Raw genomic sequence first — 15,584 nt, 5'->3', positions numbered from 1 at the left:
CCTGCCCTGATGATGACCTGGATATTTTTTTTGAAAGGTTAGGCTGAGGTCAGCATATCAAAACAACAGAAAAGAAGCATGGCTGCCGGTGGTTCTCAGAGTTTGACGAGTGGAAGGCAACAGTTGGACTGCAAAGATCTTCATGCATATCTACGTTCCTTATCGCCTGCTATTCTTGACAAATTATACGATAATCCCGCAACATGTTTAGCAGTTTTTAGGTAGCGTAGCTGGCGTTCACTGCTGCACTAGCTAGCGTAGCCTAGCTAGGCCTTAGGCCTATAATATTTTCCCTCTCGACATGTGAACTAGCGCCTACAATACAGTCCCAGTCAGGACAGCACTGACTGAGAATACTGCTGCTGAGCTGAATCATAGGTCTAGCCCTAGTATGGTTTATACGAATTTTGTTAGGTTAATACTAGGCCTAGGCCTACAACCATGACATTATTAGATAGTGTCCTGTCTCACTGTGTCTTGTCTTTTTTTAAGTAAAAAGGAAATTTATAGTCATAAATATTACAAATACAGTAATTAGATTTTAGTTAGGCTCAATTTAAATAAAAATACAGTAGGGCATATATAGGCTATATTATATTTATTACTTCTTTGTGTGGGCTTCCACATCACAGGCTTGCCTTTCGTGGATTGCCATCTTTCTTTCTACAAACATGTTGCTGTTCTTTTTATATAAGGTTTATTTGATGTTATCAATATATTTAAAAAAAGGAAAAAGGAAGTGAAAATGGTCTATATAGGCTATATATATTTATGAAATGTATTATTTGAAATTCGTACTTTCTTTTTTAATACCTTATTCATTTGCTTTATTGTTATTGATTGAAAGAAAGAAAATAAATGTTTACGTTGATTGATTGATTGATATACTGTATTTACATGATGTAATGAAGGGACATAATATCATTGCCATATGCAGTACTAAAGAAGCATTAAACTAGGCTGCACTACATATTATACTAGATAGATAGAATAGATGAATATATCAGCTTTTTAGAAATGTTGATGTGGACTGTTTATACTACATTTTCTCTAAATGTTTTTCTTAATGTTTTTTCTTTGTAGGGAACTTCTTCCATTATCAAAACACTATGTAATGCGAGTGGTGTTTGTTGACCAGCCAATCTCAAAGACTGCAATATCATCCTGGGTATCCAATCAACACCAACAGTATGTTTCAATGATGTGCACACTTTGAATCTAATTATGAGATTTTAATTCTTTGGTTTAAATAAGACAAATTGATTCCTAAAGGGTCTTTAACAATTTTAAATGTAAATATGTTTGTATGATGTAGTACTGTATGTTTAAGCAGATATTAGCCCTTAAGGGCATTTGCAGCAATAAAGAAATTGAATTGAATTAACATCTGTTCCTGCATGGTTCCGGTCTGCCACTGGCAAGTCAAATTGAACGTCAACGTTTTCACGACGCGAGTACTGTATGCATCAATTTATATGCACGTAGACGCGTAAAAATATTGACATTCGGACCTAATTGTGAATTAAATATTAGTTCTCTGTAGATATTCATTCATCTCTGCAATGATGTAACCTTCACACTCAAATATCTAATACATTATTACATATCTTGTCAGAAATATTTAATATGATATTTAATGATTAAAATGTTTGAAAAACATTTTTTTTATTTCAGAGAACACAACCAGGCTGCTCGTGTATTAAGTGATCTGAGAATATGGCATGATCGGACACTACCTGGAGGGCTAGCAGGATGGGTGCTCAACCCAGTCTTCAGAAACAACCTTAAAACAGCTTTGTTAGGCGGGTAAGATAAAAAATAAAAAAATACCTGCTGTTTCAATAACAACCTTGATCAGGAAGAGCCTCCATCCAAAATTATATTTCTATCATACTGAAATCATTATCACAGTTAGTCTTATCTGTAAACTCTGTCTACACTATCAAACTAGTTTGACAAAAAAGTGTGATGTGCCCAAATGTGTTAGTGATATGACATCATCATGTCCATATATGGGCACATCACATTAAGTTTGATAGTGTAAACAGAGCTGTACTAATCTACAACTTGACCTGTATCATTTATGAATAGTTTGTAGAACTCCAGCTGTTGGAGCGCTTGCGGAAGAGAGTACTTGTAATTACTGAATGAGTGTCTTCATAATATATTTTTTTGCATAATTTATAGGGGTCAAAGTTGGTCAAGTGCAGATAATCTAGGGTCTGATAAACATTCAAGAGATATTGAGTTTCTCGACAGCTATGCAAAAGAAAGATGGGAGGTACGTAAAGCATTTTGTATTTGAAAGAAGTTTAAAGATGTATTGTCCTCTAAAACATGAAAAAATGAAGACTTTTGAATAGGCCATTTCGTAATAAAATTATTCACTTCCGTGGAATAAAACCTAAAACAAATATTGTTTTCACTTAAAAAAGACAAAATAAACTGTATAAATTCAACCAAAAACCTGTTGACTTCCAGTCCATGTGACTGTTTTTTGTGTTTAGACTCCAGTAATAGTATTTCAATTTTCTCATCACCCTTAACTCTTTGTAACAACACTTATCGTCACCACCATATGACTATTTGTCACCAACCTTTGCTAGTTTAGTATAATACAGTGTTTAAATGGCACAATTAAGCCAGTTATTATGATATTATGCTTTTAGTCAAATAATATTAATGTGATAATCAATACTCTTTTCAGTGTATACTTCATTTTCTGGTAGACTCTAGAGGCGTAGATGGGCTAAGTAAAGATATTGCTACAGTGGTTACTAGTTCAGGCCTAATGAAAATGTGAGCTTCAAAGCTTTATAGTCAACATAGTTTTTATGTATCTAGGAACACTATTGCACACTGTGCAACAGTAGCTTTATTGCACACTGAGTTAGTGTGATTGGTTTTGTACTAAAGTATCAGAAACAGGCTTAGATCGTATATAACCTGGTTGTAAAGTACTGCATTAAACTTCTAATTATATAATATATAGAAAAATATTTGATAAATACTAGACAAATAAAAAATATTTTATTGGTGTTATTTATTACACAGAATATCTTACAATTTCTGGAATTTCAACTTTAATTTTCTATTTCAAATTCCAGGCATGAGAATAAAGCACGTCCAGTCATCACACCAGCAGGCTTCCAATTCCTGCTTTTAGACACGCCTTCACAGGTGTGGCACTTCATGTTACAGTATTTAGAAACGGCAAAGGTAAACAAATGACTTTATTGTCCATATTCAATTCATTCATTAACTAGTATTGTGTTATAACTGGTTTTGTTATTTATGGAGAGAGCTCAAGAAGGTTCTAGATGTTTGGGGTTGGAGTTTCCAGAGAGTCAGTGGTGTAACGGCTATGAGCGCTCACTGGCTAAAACAAGGGGTGCCAGAGCTAAAAGGGCCCCCAGAGCATGAATAGTCCAATGCCAAACGTTGGAGGGACCCTTAGGAGTGCTAAACCAGGGGCCTTTGCCTCTTGGGTTATGCCACTTGGAAGAGTTGACAGTTTGGTACTCCTGTCATTTGATCATCCACTGACCACTTGGCTTGACCTCTGGGTGAGACAATGTAGTCCATCGTTCTCTCTTCAGTGGTACCTCTACCAGAATATGCTTCCACCAGAAATAGATGGAATACTTTTAAAGATTTGTAATATATTTGGTTTTTTTTCCATAGAAAAGAGGTTTAGATATCGTGACAGCTCTGTCATTTCTGTTTCAACTCAGCTTCTCCAAATTAGGAAAGGTTAGAAAGAACAATTTCATTACAATTCTAAAGCTCTGTCTACTCTATCAAACTAGTTTGACAAAAAATGATCTGGCCAAAAATATGGTAGTGATATGCTCAAGTGTGGTAGTGATATGACATTATCATGTCCATACATGGGCACATCATATAAGCTATGAGCGCTCACTGGCTAAAACAAGGGGCGCCAGAGCTAAAAGGGCTCTCAGAGCATGAATAGTCCAAATGCAACTACCTATCAAACATAAAGTTTGATAGCAAGTGTAGAGAGAGCTTTAATTCAGACTTTAACTGTGGGAAATCAAGTGGCACAGGTCCAGGGGTTAGTCCCTTTCATTTTTCGACAGCAAGCCTAAAAAAATGTGTATACACCTTTTTTGGTTTTGTATGATGTGCATTGTACATGTAGGCTTACAGTACAGTCATCTGCTCAAGTTGTTTCATCCATTACAGCAAGCTACTACAGAAATGGTCTCTGAAAAGGGTTTTTTTCTTGTAGGACTATTCAACAGATGGTATGTCAGAGGCTCAACTACAACTATTACAGCATCTTAGGGAGCTTGGATTAGTATTTCAAAGAAAGGTAATTCTACTTCATTCATTAGGAGCTTGGTGGTTTGGATGTCAGCTACCATTTCTTGGTTTCTGGGTTCAAATCCTGCCTATTCTCAACTTTGTGTTTGATCTGTGCAACAGATTGCCATTTGCCCAAAAGAGAGTGGCATTTACTTTTAGCAATGCTTGCCTGTGTGCATAAACAAATGAAATAAATAATAGGTCTGTGCTGAGTGAATAAAGTTGACAGAGGAAGAAAAAGAACAGTAAAATGATAATACTGATGTTGATGATAACAGTAATGATAAAAATTATTTTTTTATATTATTTTTTCAGCGAAGTTCTAAAAGATACTACCCTACACGTTTAGCAATCAACATGGCTTCAGGTAAGATAAACAGTTTCTGATGCACAGTATTAACGGAAGGCCTTACCATGTTCAAACAGCAATTCTCATCAGAAGTTAAACGTTTGGCCCAGTTAGAGCTTAGATGGGAGACCATCTGGGAATATTGGGTGCTGTACAGTATATTGAGCTGGGGTCCCATTAGGCATTTAAAATCAGCACTGCTGACTCTTATGGCATCTGGTGTATTGGCTTATGCCTCTCCTCTGGTCAAGGTGGGCACTGGATGAGAGAAGACTTTGGTAAATGTTAGGACATCATTCAGATGAATGTAAAACTAATTCACATTGTCATGATGTGCCCAAATATGGTAGTGATATGCTTAAATATGGTAGTGATATGACATCATCATGTCATAAACAAAATTAAAGGGAAGCAATACGCCATTGTTTACTTTTATTTCAATACTAAAGTGTTTATTATTCTTGTAGGTCTTTCTAAGATGGGCACACAGAGTAGCAGTAAAAGTGAAGGTTACATTATTATTGAAACCAACTATAGGATAAATGCTTACACCAATTCAGACCTTGAAATTAAAATACTAGGCTTATTCTGTGAAATGTTGTATAGGTAAGGACAAAAACAATATGGTACTGATATGCCTAAATATGGTAGTGATATGCCTAAATATGGTAGTGATATGACTAAATATGGTAATGATATGACATCATCATGTCCATAGTGTAGACAGAGTTTAAGGTGTCAACAAAATTTGAAAGAGCAACTTATATAGTTAACAGAATGAAATACATGATCTAATAGAATTACTGAACAAAACAGTGGAAACATTTTCACAATATCATGTAAAGCTCTGTCTACATTATCTGTGACAACAAAAATGTGCCCATTATTATATGGATATGATGATGTCATATCACTACCATATTTAAGCATATCACTACCATATTTGGGCACATCACACTTTTTTTGTCAAACTAGTTTGATAGTGTACACAGAGCTCAAGGTATAACCCACACAGGAGTATAGTACTATTTAAATTTCACAGAATTTACTTTTTTTCTCAAACTGGGTATAATGCTTTTTATTTAGAAAACATTGATAGATAAAATTGTAAACATGATACAGTACTTGATGTGATGCAAATAGTAGTTTATTCATATTTTGTTTTCAGGTTTCCAAATTTATCTGTAGCTCAACTAACGAGGTCAAGCGTTCAATGTGCAATAGACCATGGCATCACAGCAGAACAAATTTTACGCTACCTAAGGGCACATGCACACCCAGATATGCTAACTAAGGTAAAGTATCTCAAGTATCTCCACACAAGCTAATTATTTCAAGCTACACTTTTCTTCTATTCCTCTATTTCAATCCAGTTATTCTCCTTAAGCTCTGTCCACCCTATCAAACTAGTTTGACAAAAAAGTGTGATGTGCCCATACATGTTAGTGATATTCCCAAATATGGTAGTGATATGACATCATCATGTCCATATATGAGCACATTACATTTTGTTGTCACATAAAGTTTGATAGTGTAAACAGAGCTTAGACCACTAAGCTCACTACTGTATAGGGATGTTATAGAGGGTTCTTTTTTCTACAGAAGGAGAAAAATCCCCATGAGCTAGGCCGGTTACAAAGCTATTTACCATCACTTCTGCTGAGTGTCTCTAGTTTCTGCTGAGTGTCTCTAGTTTCTGCTGAGTGTCTCTAGTTTCTGCTGAGTGTCTCTAGTTTCTGCTGAGTGTCTCTAGTTTCTGCTGAGTGTCTCTAGTTTCTGCTGAGTATCTCTAGTTTGGAAAAAGGGCTACAGACTGTCATTACTTTCCACTTCCATCTAAACACTCCAATGGTGTAATGGCTAGTGGGTAAACCCAGGGGCTCAGAGCTTGAGTAGCCCAATGCAACTAGCCAGTGTTGTAGGGCCCCTTAGGAGTGCTAAACCAGGGGCCTCTGCACCCTCCGTTACACCACTGTTGTTACTATAGTACTGTCAATCTTTATTTTTGTAGACTCCTGTAATACCATCTGTAATAAGTGACCAAATTAGATTATGGGAGCTGGAACGCGATCGCATTCATTATTCCGATGGTAAGATTAGATTTTTTTGTAACCGAATATAAAATGGTTAATGATAGTTTGGTGTAATGTATTGTATTCAAATGGACTATTGATATTTATCATTCTGTATTTCAGGTGTTCTTTACAACCAATTTCTGTCCGTCAAAGACTTTGAACTTCTCAGGGACTATGCAAAGGTTTGTTCAATAAATTAACTTTTTTAAATGTTAGTAATGAGGCCTAAAAAAAATGTTAAGATACCATAGCCCGAGTAACCAAACATTTGCTGAAATCTAACATTTACATTTTTAGTAGACATTGCATACATGAGACAATATATGTATATATACTATGGCCAATCCTTTTTCAGGGGACTATTAAAGGGATATTTTTTGGTTGTTTAGGTTTTATGCACTTATTTATTGTCTTTTTATATTTTCTGTCTGAAGGATCTAGGTGTTCTAATTTATGACAATTCAGTTAAGAGAGTAATAATAGTCAAACAATCCGGTCACGACGAGGTCAAACGATTTTGGAAACGTCAACGGAACCAATCAAATAATTGATATATGGACAGCCAAACATGTATTATGTTTTTGGATACATCAACAGAACCAATCAAATAACTGATATATGGACAGCCAAACATGTATTATGTTTTTAGATACATCAACGGAACCAATCAAATAATTGATATATTGACAGCCAAACATGTATTATGTTTTTGGATATGTCAACGGAACCAATCAAATAATTGATATATGGACAGCCAAACATGTGTTATGTTTTTGGATATGTCAACGGAACCAATCAAATAATTGATACATGGACAGCCAAACATGTATTATGTTTGTGGAAACGAAACCGGAACCAATCAAATAACTGATATATGGACAGCCAAACATGTATTATGTTTTTGGATACATCAACGGAACCAACCAAATAATTGATATATGGACAGCCAAATATGTATTATGTTTTTGGATATGTCAACGGAACCAATCAAATAACTGATATATGGACAGCCAAACATGTATTATGTTTTTGGATACATCAACGGAACCAACCAAATAATTGATATATGGACAGCCAAATATGTATTATGTTTTAGGATATGTCAACGGAACCAATCAAATAACTGATATATGGACAGCCAGATATGCTTTTAAAAAGTCATAAAGACGCTAACGAAAGATTATTCCAATATAGACAGGTTACAGAGTTATTTGCAAGACCTGATTACATGATATTACTACTGTCATTTACAGAGGAATACTAACATTCCTAAAGCTTGATTCCCACTGGAATGCATGCAAGTGCAAGCCAATATCAATCATGTGATCAGTGGGAAACCAAGCTTAATTATGAACTAAAGCTCTGTCTACACTATCAACTAGTTTGACAAAAAAAGTGTGATATGCCCAAATTTGGTAGTGATATGACATCATCGTGTCCATATATGGGCAAATTACATTTTTTTTGTAAGTTTGATAGTGTAGAAAGAGCTTAAGATTTGTTTTAGCCTGCAATGTACTACAATCTAATGCGAAACAGGAGCATTCTTATTCTTAATATTTATTATTTTACCAAAAAACAAATATTTGTTAATACAAACATAATTATACTGTAACATATTTTATTTTTCATTTAAGTATTTTTCACATATTTACAGTAACAATAAGATTGTTATGTTTATACATTTTTATAATAAAATGTCTTCTAGTACAAATGTTTGAATCTTTTGATTTGGATATGAACACTTAAGCTCTTTCTACACTATCAAACTTTATGTGATGTGCCCATATATGGACATTTTGATGTCATATCACTACCATATTTGGGCACATCACACAAACTAGTTTGATAGTGTAGACAGAGCTTAATACTGCACAAATCCCACTACCAGTATAAACAGCAATAACACAATGGTATCCCAAGGTGTTATCTTTGCTTTCCACTGTAGAATACCTTCTGACTCCTTATTTAAAAAAACAAAATATTGCGTACTGTATGACTCGGTCAACAATTATTGTCATCATCTATTATTTGAATATTATATTCATTTAGTTCTTCTTCACTTAGTACAGCTGGGGCATTGCTCATAAGGTCGTTGCCCTCTCCTGTCTTTGGAAATGCAATGACCTCTCGTATAGTAGACTCGCCACATAGGATAGCCATCAGCCGATCAAATCCTACAAAAAAAGAAGACTTGCTTTAAGGTAATACACAAAGAATATTTTCACACACGATTGTTAAAGCAATTGCGCACAAGTGTGACACATACAACAACTTTCGTCTCCCCTAAGGGTCCCTTCGTGTTGTACAGCTGCCACCGCTGAGATGGACCAGTACACCGGGGTGACCCCACTTTATAGTACACACAATCTAAATGAGTAAACTGGAACTAAAATTTAAAGTTCTTATCTTGAGATTGACTTGTTCTACGCATTCCTTAACCACTCGGCCACTCGACTTGTAAAGATATAAACATTTTCTCTGACTAACCAATAGCAATGCCTCCGTGTGGAGGACAGCCAGACTGCAAGGCTTGCAGTAGGTGCTCCAACGAACTAGCATCTTCTTTTAGGACATCTTCAAGTACGTATCGCTGTAGTTTTTCATCGTGTATTCTCAATGAGCCACCAGCGATTTCAAACCCATTTAACACCAGATCATAGTGTTGTCCACAAACCTATGAATCAAACTTGTGATGCATTAATCATTGAAATGGAAGCAATCATGCATGACTACAGTAGAACAGCTATTAATTAATATAAGGGGACACCTTTGGGACCAGAAAAGTGTCCCTTCAATAGTCATTGGCGACATATATTATATATTGCCAACATATATTGCCCATCGTTGGTTTCACTGGAAAGTATCTCCATAATAGAGGTGCCCTCTAAATAGGGGTGTGCCCTGAATAGGCGTGTCCCTGTCCCCTGAATAGAGGTTCCCCGTGAATAGGGGTGTTCCCTGAATAAGGGTGTCTTCTGAATAGGGGTGTGCCCTCTGAATAGGGGTGTGCCCTCTGAATAGGGGTATCCCCTTAATAGGGGTGTACCCTGAATAGGTATGTCCCTGTCCCCTGAATGAGGGTGTCTTCTGAATAGGGATGTCCCTGAATAGGTATATTCCCTGAGTAGTGGTGTACACTGAATAGGTATGTCCCCTGAATAGGTGTCCCCTGAGTAGGTGTGTCCCGTTATTATTGGTATCCCTTGAGTAGGTGTGTCCCCTTATTAAGGGTATCCCTAACCCAAAAGAGGGGTTCTACTGTATATAGCATTGCTATATTTTTCTACTGTTGTTTGATTTAATTTAAATTTTGTAAACATTTTATTCTTACCTTTTCTGGCTTTGTGTAGATCATGTCTTGGTGTTCAGCGATGGGTGCTGTGAAGGGGTGATGAGTCGGCTCTAAACTAATATCACCATCTTCTTTTGGTGTGAACAATGGGAAGTTGTTTACCCAAACAAAATTAAATGCATCAGGATCTTGTATCTGAATTCCTAAATGAACAAGAAAAATTAAATGTGTTTGACAAAAGACCTCAATGGTTAAAGGTAAAAAAAACCGAATCATTACTATTGTCAATGTTTAAAGAAGATGGTTATTTCAGAAGAGAAAGGTATTTTTAAATAAGGAGACTTATGTTGCTGAAAACTGAATAAAACCAGGCAAGAGTTATGTGTGTAAATCAAAATTGTATACCTTTTCCTTCTAGAAAAGATGCAACTAATTTCCGTAAATAACCAAGTAATGAACACTGAAAAAAAAAATTATAAACAATAAATTACTTGTATCATCTGTAACACATTCAACATTTTAAAAACTACAGTTTAACGCAAGACGAGTGCAATTTGCCGATGAAATAAAGTTTGACTATGGTGAACCTCTATTCATGGTTGTAAAGAAATTTCTATTGTTTAATGTAAACCTTTATAAACTTTATAGCTGGAGCCAGCCTTTAACAAAATCCTTCACACTACGTATAATACAGTACTCAAATAATTATAGATATTTTTTTGTATATTTAGTCAAATTGCCAAGGATAATCATAAGCGAAATAATTCACTATCCTTCTTAAAGGTGGCAATCCTGTTCACAAGACAAATATATACAAAAATCTTTGGGAGTGGACACCAACAGGTCATGAACCCATGACCCTTGGGGTGGTAGCTAAGCACCATACCACCAAGTAACAACTCGAGTTGTGATTTGAAGAGACTCACAATTGGGAATGTTCTTCCTCCGCCTAATATAACAATGTCACCAGGCTCTGCTTTCATCAGCTCGCTTAGATTCTTTTGCACATCATTTGGTAAATATTTTGAAATTTGAGATTTAAATTGATTACCATCAATCATTTTCATGATGGTTATTTTAAGATTAAAGCGCTTTTTTGCTTCTTTTTCCAACAATGTTAATTCTCGATTGCTAAGATGGTTCTGTAATAAACAATAAAATGAATGTAATATACCAATAATGACTCAATGTTAATAAGTTGACTAAATAACAATAATTAAGTTTGCTTTTGTTTAATCCTGTCACCGTCATGGGTCTTGTTATGTTTATTTGTATAACATTATCATTATTGACGAAATAAATTTAATGAAATAGGGGAGAATATTTTTCTGAATTGAAAGATTGAAGAACTAAACATTATTTGGCTGATAATACAGTACTTTATTTATTCATTATACACTTTGTACCAACTTATATTCAATTAATATTCTGCTTCCATCTTTAATTAAATATCAAATGAATATTCATAAGAAATACTTACCACACCCCCTTTTATGTTAATTGCCTTGTAAATAAAATCATCTTCATCATCATCATTACTCAACTGGAAAAGCTTTGTATTACTGAAACATTCAGTAACATCTTCAACCTAAAACATACAAAATATATATACTACCATACTATAATGCTTGGCTGTCAAAACATTTATGCCCTAAAGGCTTTAAAATTACACACATACACCTTGAATTATCGTACCAGCATTTGAAATCTTGTATCAGGCTTGTCAGTTCCATACTATAAAGAAAGCAAAATCAAAATACAGTAATTTGCTGTAGAGGATCCAGATTTTGAATAGGGGAGGGGCCCAGGCTGAAAGTTGGGGTTGGGGTGTTGGATTGGTGGTTGGAGGATGGTGGTAACAGAGACCAGTTGGGGTTGACAAGAGAGAGTGGTTGGACCCCCACCCCTCCACTTCTCGACTTGTATCTACCTATGGTATTGCTTGCTACAGTATTTATTTAACAACATTTGTTGGATGGGTTTATTAATCTTGATTAAAATGTTATCCCCCTTTCAAAATCTTGAGAAGGTCAAATAATATCGGCAACACAGTACCTTGTTTATTGCTGTTGCGTAAGACATTCTCGGAAATGGTATTTGGAGTTGACCTTTGTCCTCTGGCCATGCACTTTTTATAAGTTCTTCTGTAAGGCTAAGAATATCGTCTTGTTCAACAAATGACATTTCTAAATCAACCTACGAAAAAGTACATTTAGCATTCATAATGTGCAAGTGATATAAAATTAGAAATTGTTCAGACTGGCTTTTTTCATTAAAGAGTCAATGCAATGTGAATGTCCAATTCAAAAAAAAACCAAGAGAATATATAGATAAAAGTACAAAGAATAGTCGGGCAATGATTTTTTTTCCTGTTCGAATGCATCCACATTTTCTATAACTTCATAATTATTGCTAAAATATAGCAACTAAGCCCCGTCCATTTTGCAGCCTCGCTTTCATGTTGCATGTGACGTCATGTAAGTAATTTTGCGCATTTTTTGTCTTGACCTTCCTAGCCTAGCCTATAAGTGGAAACCTTTACAATCAAAGAAAGTGTCCCATATGAGGGGTGTTCCTTGAATACAGATTGGCTGTAATGTTAATATATGTCCCTCAGAGAACACTACGGCCAACCCCTATAAAGGGGACACTCCTAATAACGAAGACATTTGTTGTGTTCCAAAGTTGCCTTAATAGAGGTATGTAAAATTTTATTACCTGCGTAAACTCTGGTTGTCTATCGATCCTTGCACCTTCGTCTCTGTAGCATCTTGCAAATTGAAAATAACGGTCTATTCCTCCAACCATTAACAACTGTTTAAACTGAAAAAATAAAGAACTAAAGCTCTGTCTAAACTATCAAATTTTATGTGACAAAAAATGTGATGTGCCCATATATGGAAAAGATGATGTCATATCACTACCATATTTAAGCATATCACTACCATATTTGGTCACATCACACTTGTCAAACTAGTTTAATACTGTAGACAGAGCTTTACTCACTGCTGTCAAATGTTAACAAAATAGAGAGCTTTTGATTTGCAACGACCGACGACCTGGCAACAAGCTCATTCAGGGAAGTTAGGAAAAGTTGGGATGTACTCCCTCGCTCTATTGCTAGACAGTTTTGGCAGTTTCTCGGTCAAGACAAATCGACGAGACCTTAATTACCTGCTGTGGACTTTGAGGAAGTGTGTAGAACTTTCCCTTTTGTTGACTTGGAACGATGAACTCTCTGGCGCCACCAGGAGTTTTTCTGAAAAGTGTTGGTGTTTCAACTTCAACAAAACCTGATAAAATAAAGAGTATATTTATACGTTTAAAAAAATCAGCTTCTCTCATTCAGTTATGCATCTTGTCTTGCGAAATGAAGATTTCTACTATTTTATGCCATTTTCCTCTCTCATTACTATAAAGCTCTGCTTACACTATCAAACTTTATGTGACAAAAAAATGTGATGTGCCCATATATATGGACACGATTAAGTCATATCACTACCATATTTGGGCACAATGTGCTAATGGCTAGAATACTGATCTTTGGCTGCCACAGAATAATACTGTATAAAATAACATGTGTCAAATGAATTCACTTACCATGCTTACATAGAAATTGTCGCATATCATTGGCGACCTTTGACCGTAGTCTGATATTATGTTGCATCTTTTTATTTCTAAGGTCCAGATATCTGTACTGCATTCTTAATGGCTCCTTAACCTGGTGAGAAAAAAAACCACAAATATAAAAAAAAATCATTAAAATGTCTATGTCAAGGATGCAACAACAAACTAAAACCTCACTTACCTCTTTGAAATCATGGACATGAAATGGTAGAATTTCTTTGCAGCGATTTAGAACCTTAAAATCACATGCCAATATTTCAATAGCACCTGTATTCATATTCTATAAAAAAAAAAGGAAAATGTTTTGTGACTTCTATTAATGTTTCAAAATGTTATTACTGTACGTTGTTTACCACAGACCAACACTCACCAGGATGTAAGAAAAAAGTGATGTACCCAAATATGGTAGTGATATGCACAAATATGGTAGTGATATGACCTCATTATGTCCATGTATGGGTGCATCACATTTTTTTGTCACATAAAGTTTGATAGTGTAGACAGAGCTTAAGATAAACTTCAATTGATTAGATGATTAAAAAAAAAGGTTTCTAACCTTATTTTCTAAACCATCTGGTCTTTTTTGCACGGTCCCTGTAACCTTGACAACGGATTCTAGTGGTGCATTCGTTAAAAGTTGTACCATCTCTTTTCCATGTGCCTAAGAAAAACCAAATCAAATATTTATAGATAAAATGCTATTGCATTGGTATGCTTACAATATCTAAAATAAATTTAGTGGCCTCCAACCAGGTGATAGGTCCCTTGAATCTGTTTAAAGCTCTGTCTACACTATCAAACTAAGTGCCCAAATATGGTATTGATATGACATCACATTTGATTGTGCACATAAAGTTTGATAGTGTAGACAGAGCTTTAATTTAAAATTTTAAAGCTTGGTACCCACTTGGATACAATGCAACAACGTATTTGCAACACAGGTGAGTTGACCAATCACAAGTGACAGCTTTCAAGCCATTCATCGCGTCATGATTGGTCAAATTATTTGTGAGCGCTTACGTCCGTGCATTGCATCCAAGAAAATATGACTTACTTCATCTGTCGGTAGAATTACTTGCGTTGCACCCATAGAATCTCGCAATGTAAACATGAAATCAAAGCGTTTATGTTGAATCCAGCCGTACAACGCAACCTTCTGTCCAGAATCTACATCTCGTAGTTCACCACAACTATGACTTTTTAACGAGAACTGGTTACCTACGAATTTTTCAACGCCACATGGTTAGATGCTCTGCTTATTTATTATGATTATAATAATTATTATTATTATTAAATAAATATTTGATTAATGTTATGTTAATATTATTATAATATAGTAAGTAGAGTATAAATAACAAACATCCTATAGGCTATAGTTTTCAAGTTTCATAACATTTATTATTTATAGCCTCTGACAATGAATTTAATAAAAAAAATAATAATACAATGCAATAAAATTAAAATAATGATATATTTTTATATTATAAGGACAGGTCATGGTTTGGAGGCAGATGCCCTGGAAGATGAAGTTATGATAATTAGTTGTGTTTTAATACTAGGCTTCTAGACATTATATTGCCTGGCCCTTGTTTGTATAATATTCATTGCGGGCAACAGCAGCGACCGCTTGATTCATTATTCATTTACCTCTGCTGGCAAAAAGGCCTAGCCTAGCTCCTGGCTAGCCTTAAAAATAAATAAACTTACTGTTAATTTTACTAGAAAATTGTCGAATCATTTGTCCATGATTGACTGGTTTAATCATTGAAAACTTAACCACAGAAAAGCACGTCTGACAAATTCTACGCATTATTTATTTATTATTAGTAATTAGAATTTTCGCGCAAGGAAAACCACTCCACCACACACATGTATTTCCCAGGTCAGGTCGAATTACGGGATTCCCAAA

The 15,584-nt window shown here is 35.1% G+C and overlaps 2 protein-coding genes across 3 annotated transcripts; one reads left to right on the top strand and one right to left on the bottom strand.

Annotated features, from left to right (window-relative positions):
• The first annotated feature begins 74 nt into the window (after positions 1-74).
• On the top strand, positions 75-8,266 carry LOC144836828 (general transcription factor IIH subunit 4-like). Its single transcript, XM_078691701.1, has 14 exons — positions 75-221; positions 1,084-1,188; positions 1,675-1,806; positions 2,188-2,281; positions 2,708-2,799; positions 3,108-3,219; positions 3,685-3,753; positions 4,253-4,336; positions 4,645-4,696; positions 5,146-5,284; positions 5,847-5,973; positions 6,690-6,768; positions 6,874-6,935; positions 7,188-8,266. Exons 1-14 carry the CDS (start codon positions 79-81, stop codon positions 7,302-7,304), a joined length of 1,407 nt encoding a protein of 468 aa, XP_078547827.1. The 5' UTR covers positions 75-78; the 3' UTR covers positions 7,305-8,266.
• Positions 8,267-8,437: 171 nt separating this feature from the next.
• Positions 8,438-15,532, bottom strand: LOC144836827 (aspartate--tRNA ligase, mitochondrial-like). Of its 2 annotated transcripts, none has more exons than XM_078691700.1 (15): positions 15,383-15,532; positions 14,730-14,893; positions 14,232-14,336; positions 13,857-13,955; positions 13,649-13,769; positions 13,223-13,341; positions 12,767-12,871; positions 12,104-12,244; positions 11,744-11,782; positions 11,529-11,636; positions 10,975-11,190; positions 10,454-10,508; positions 10,088-10,251; positions 9,244-9,430; positions 8,438-8,930 (listed from the first exon to the last, which is right to left on the bottom strand). In XM_078691700.1, the coding sequence occupies exons 1-15, from the start codon at positions 15,483-15,485 to the stop codon at positions 8,758-8,760; spliced, it is 1,899 nt and encodes a 632-aa protein (XP_078547826.1). In that variant the 5' UTR covers positions 15,486-15,532; the 3' UTR covers positions 8,438-8,757. The 2 variants fall into 2 exon arrangements, 1 of the variants encoding a protein (XP_078547826.1); XR_013611377.1 differs by having other exon boundaries at positions 8,790-8,930; positions 9,175-9,430.
• Between the last annotated feature and the right edge of the window lie 52 nt (positions 15,533-15,584).

The sequence above is a fragment of the Antedon bifida genome, chromosome 3 (assembly GCF_963402885.1).
Source record: "Antedon bifida chromosome 3, ecAntBifi1.1, whole genome shotgun sequence".
NCBI lineage: Eukaryota > Metazoa > Echinodermata > Crinoidea > Comatulida > Antedonidae > Antedon > Antedon bifida.
Note: the sequence above shows the minus strand (reverse complement) of the source record. Positions and strands in the feature narration are given on the sequence as shown.

Coding starts and splice junctions, on each gene's coding strand:
- LOC144836827 (XM_078691700.1), bottom strand. CDS start 15,485: ATGCGTAGAATTTGTCAGACGTGCTTTTCTGTGGTTAAGTTTTCAATG. Junction 13,770..13,856: donor ATGTCCATGATTTCAAAGAG/GTAAGTGAGGTT, acceptor TTTTCTCACCAG/GTTAAGGAGCCATTAAGAAT. Junction 11,783..12,103: donor ACGCAACAGCAATAAACAAG/GTACTGTGTTGC, acceptor CTTTCTTTATAG/TATGGAACTGACAAGCCTGA.
- LOC144836828 (XM_078691701.1), top strand. CDS start 79: ATGGCTGCCGGTGGTTCTCAGAGTTTGACGAGTGGAAGGCAACAGTTG. Junction 222..1,083: donor ACATGTTTAGCAGTTTTTAG/GTAGCGTAGCTG, acceptor TTTTCTTTGTAG/GGAACTTCTTCCATTATCAA. Junction 1,807..2,187: donor AAAACAGCTTTGTTAGGCGG/GTAAGATAAAAA, acceptor CATAATTTATAG/GGGTCAAAGTTGGTCAAGTG.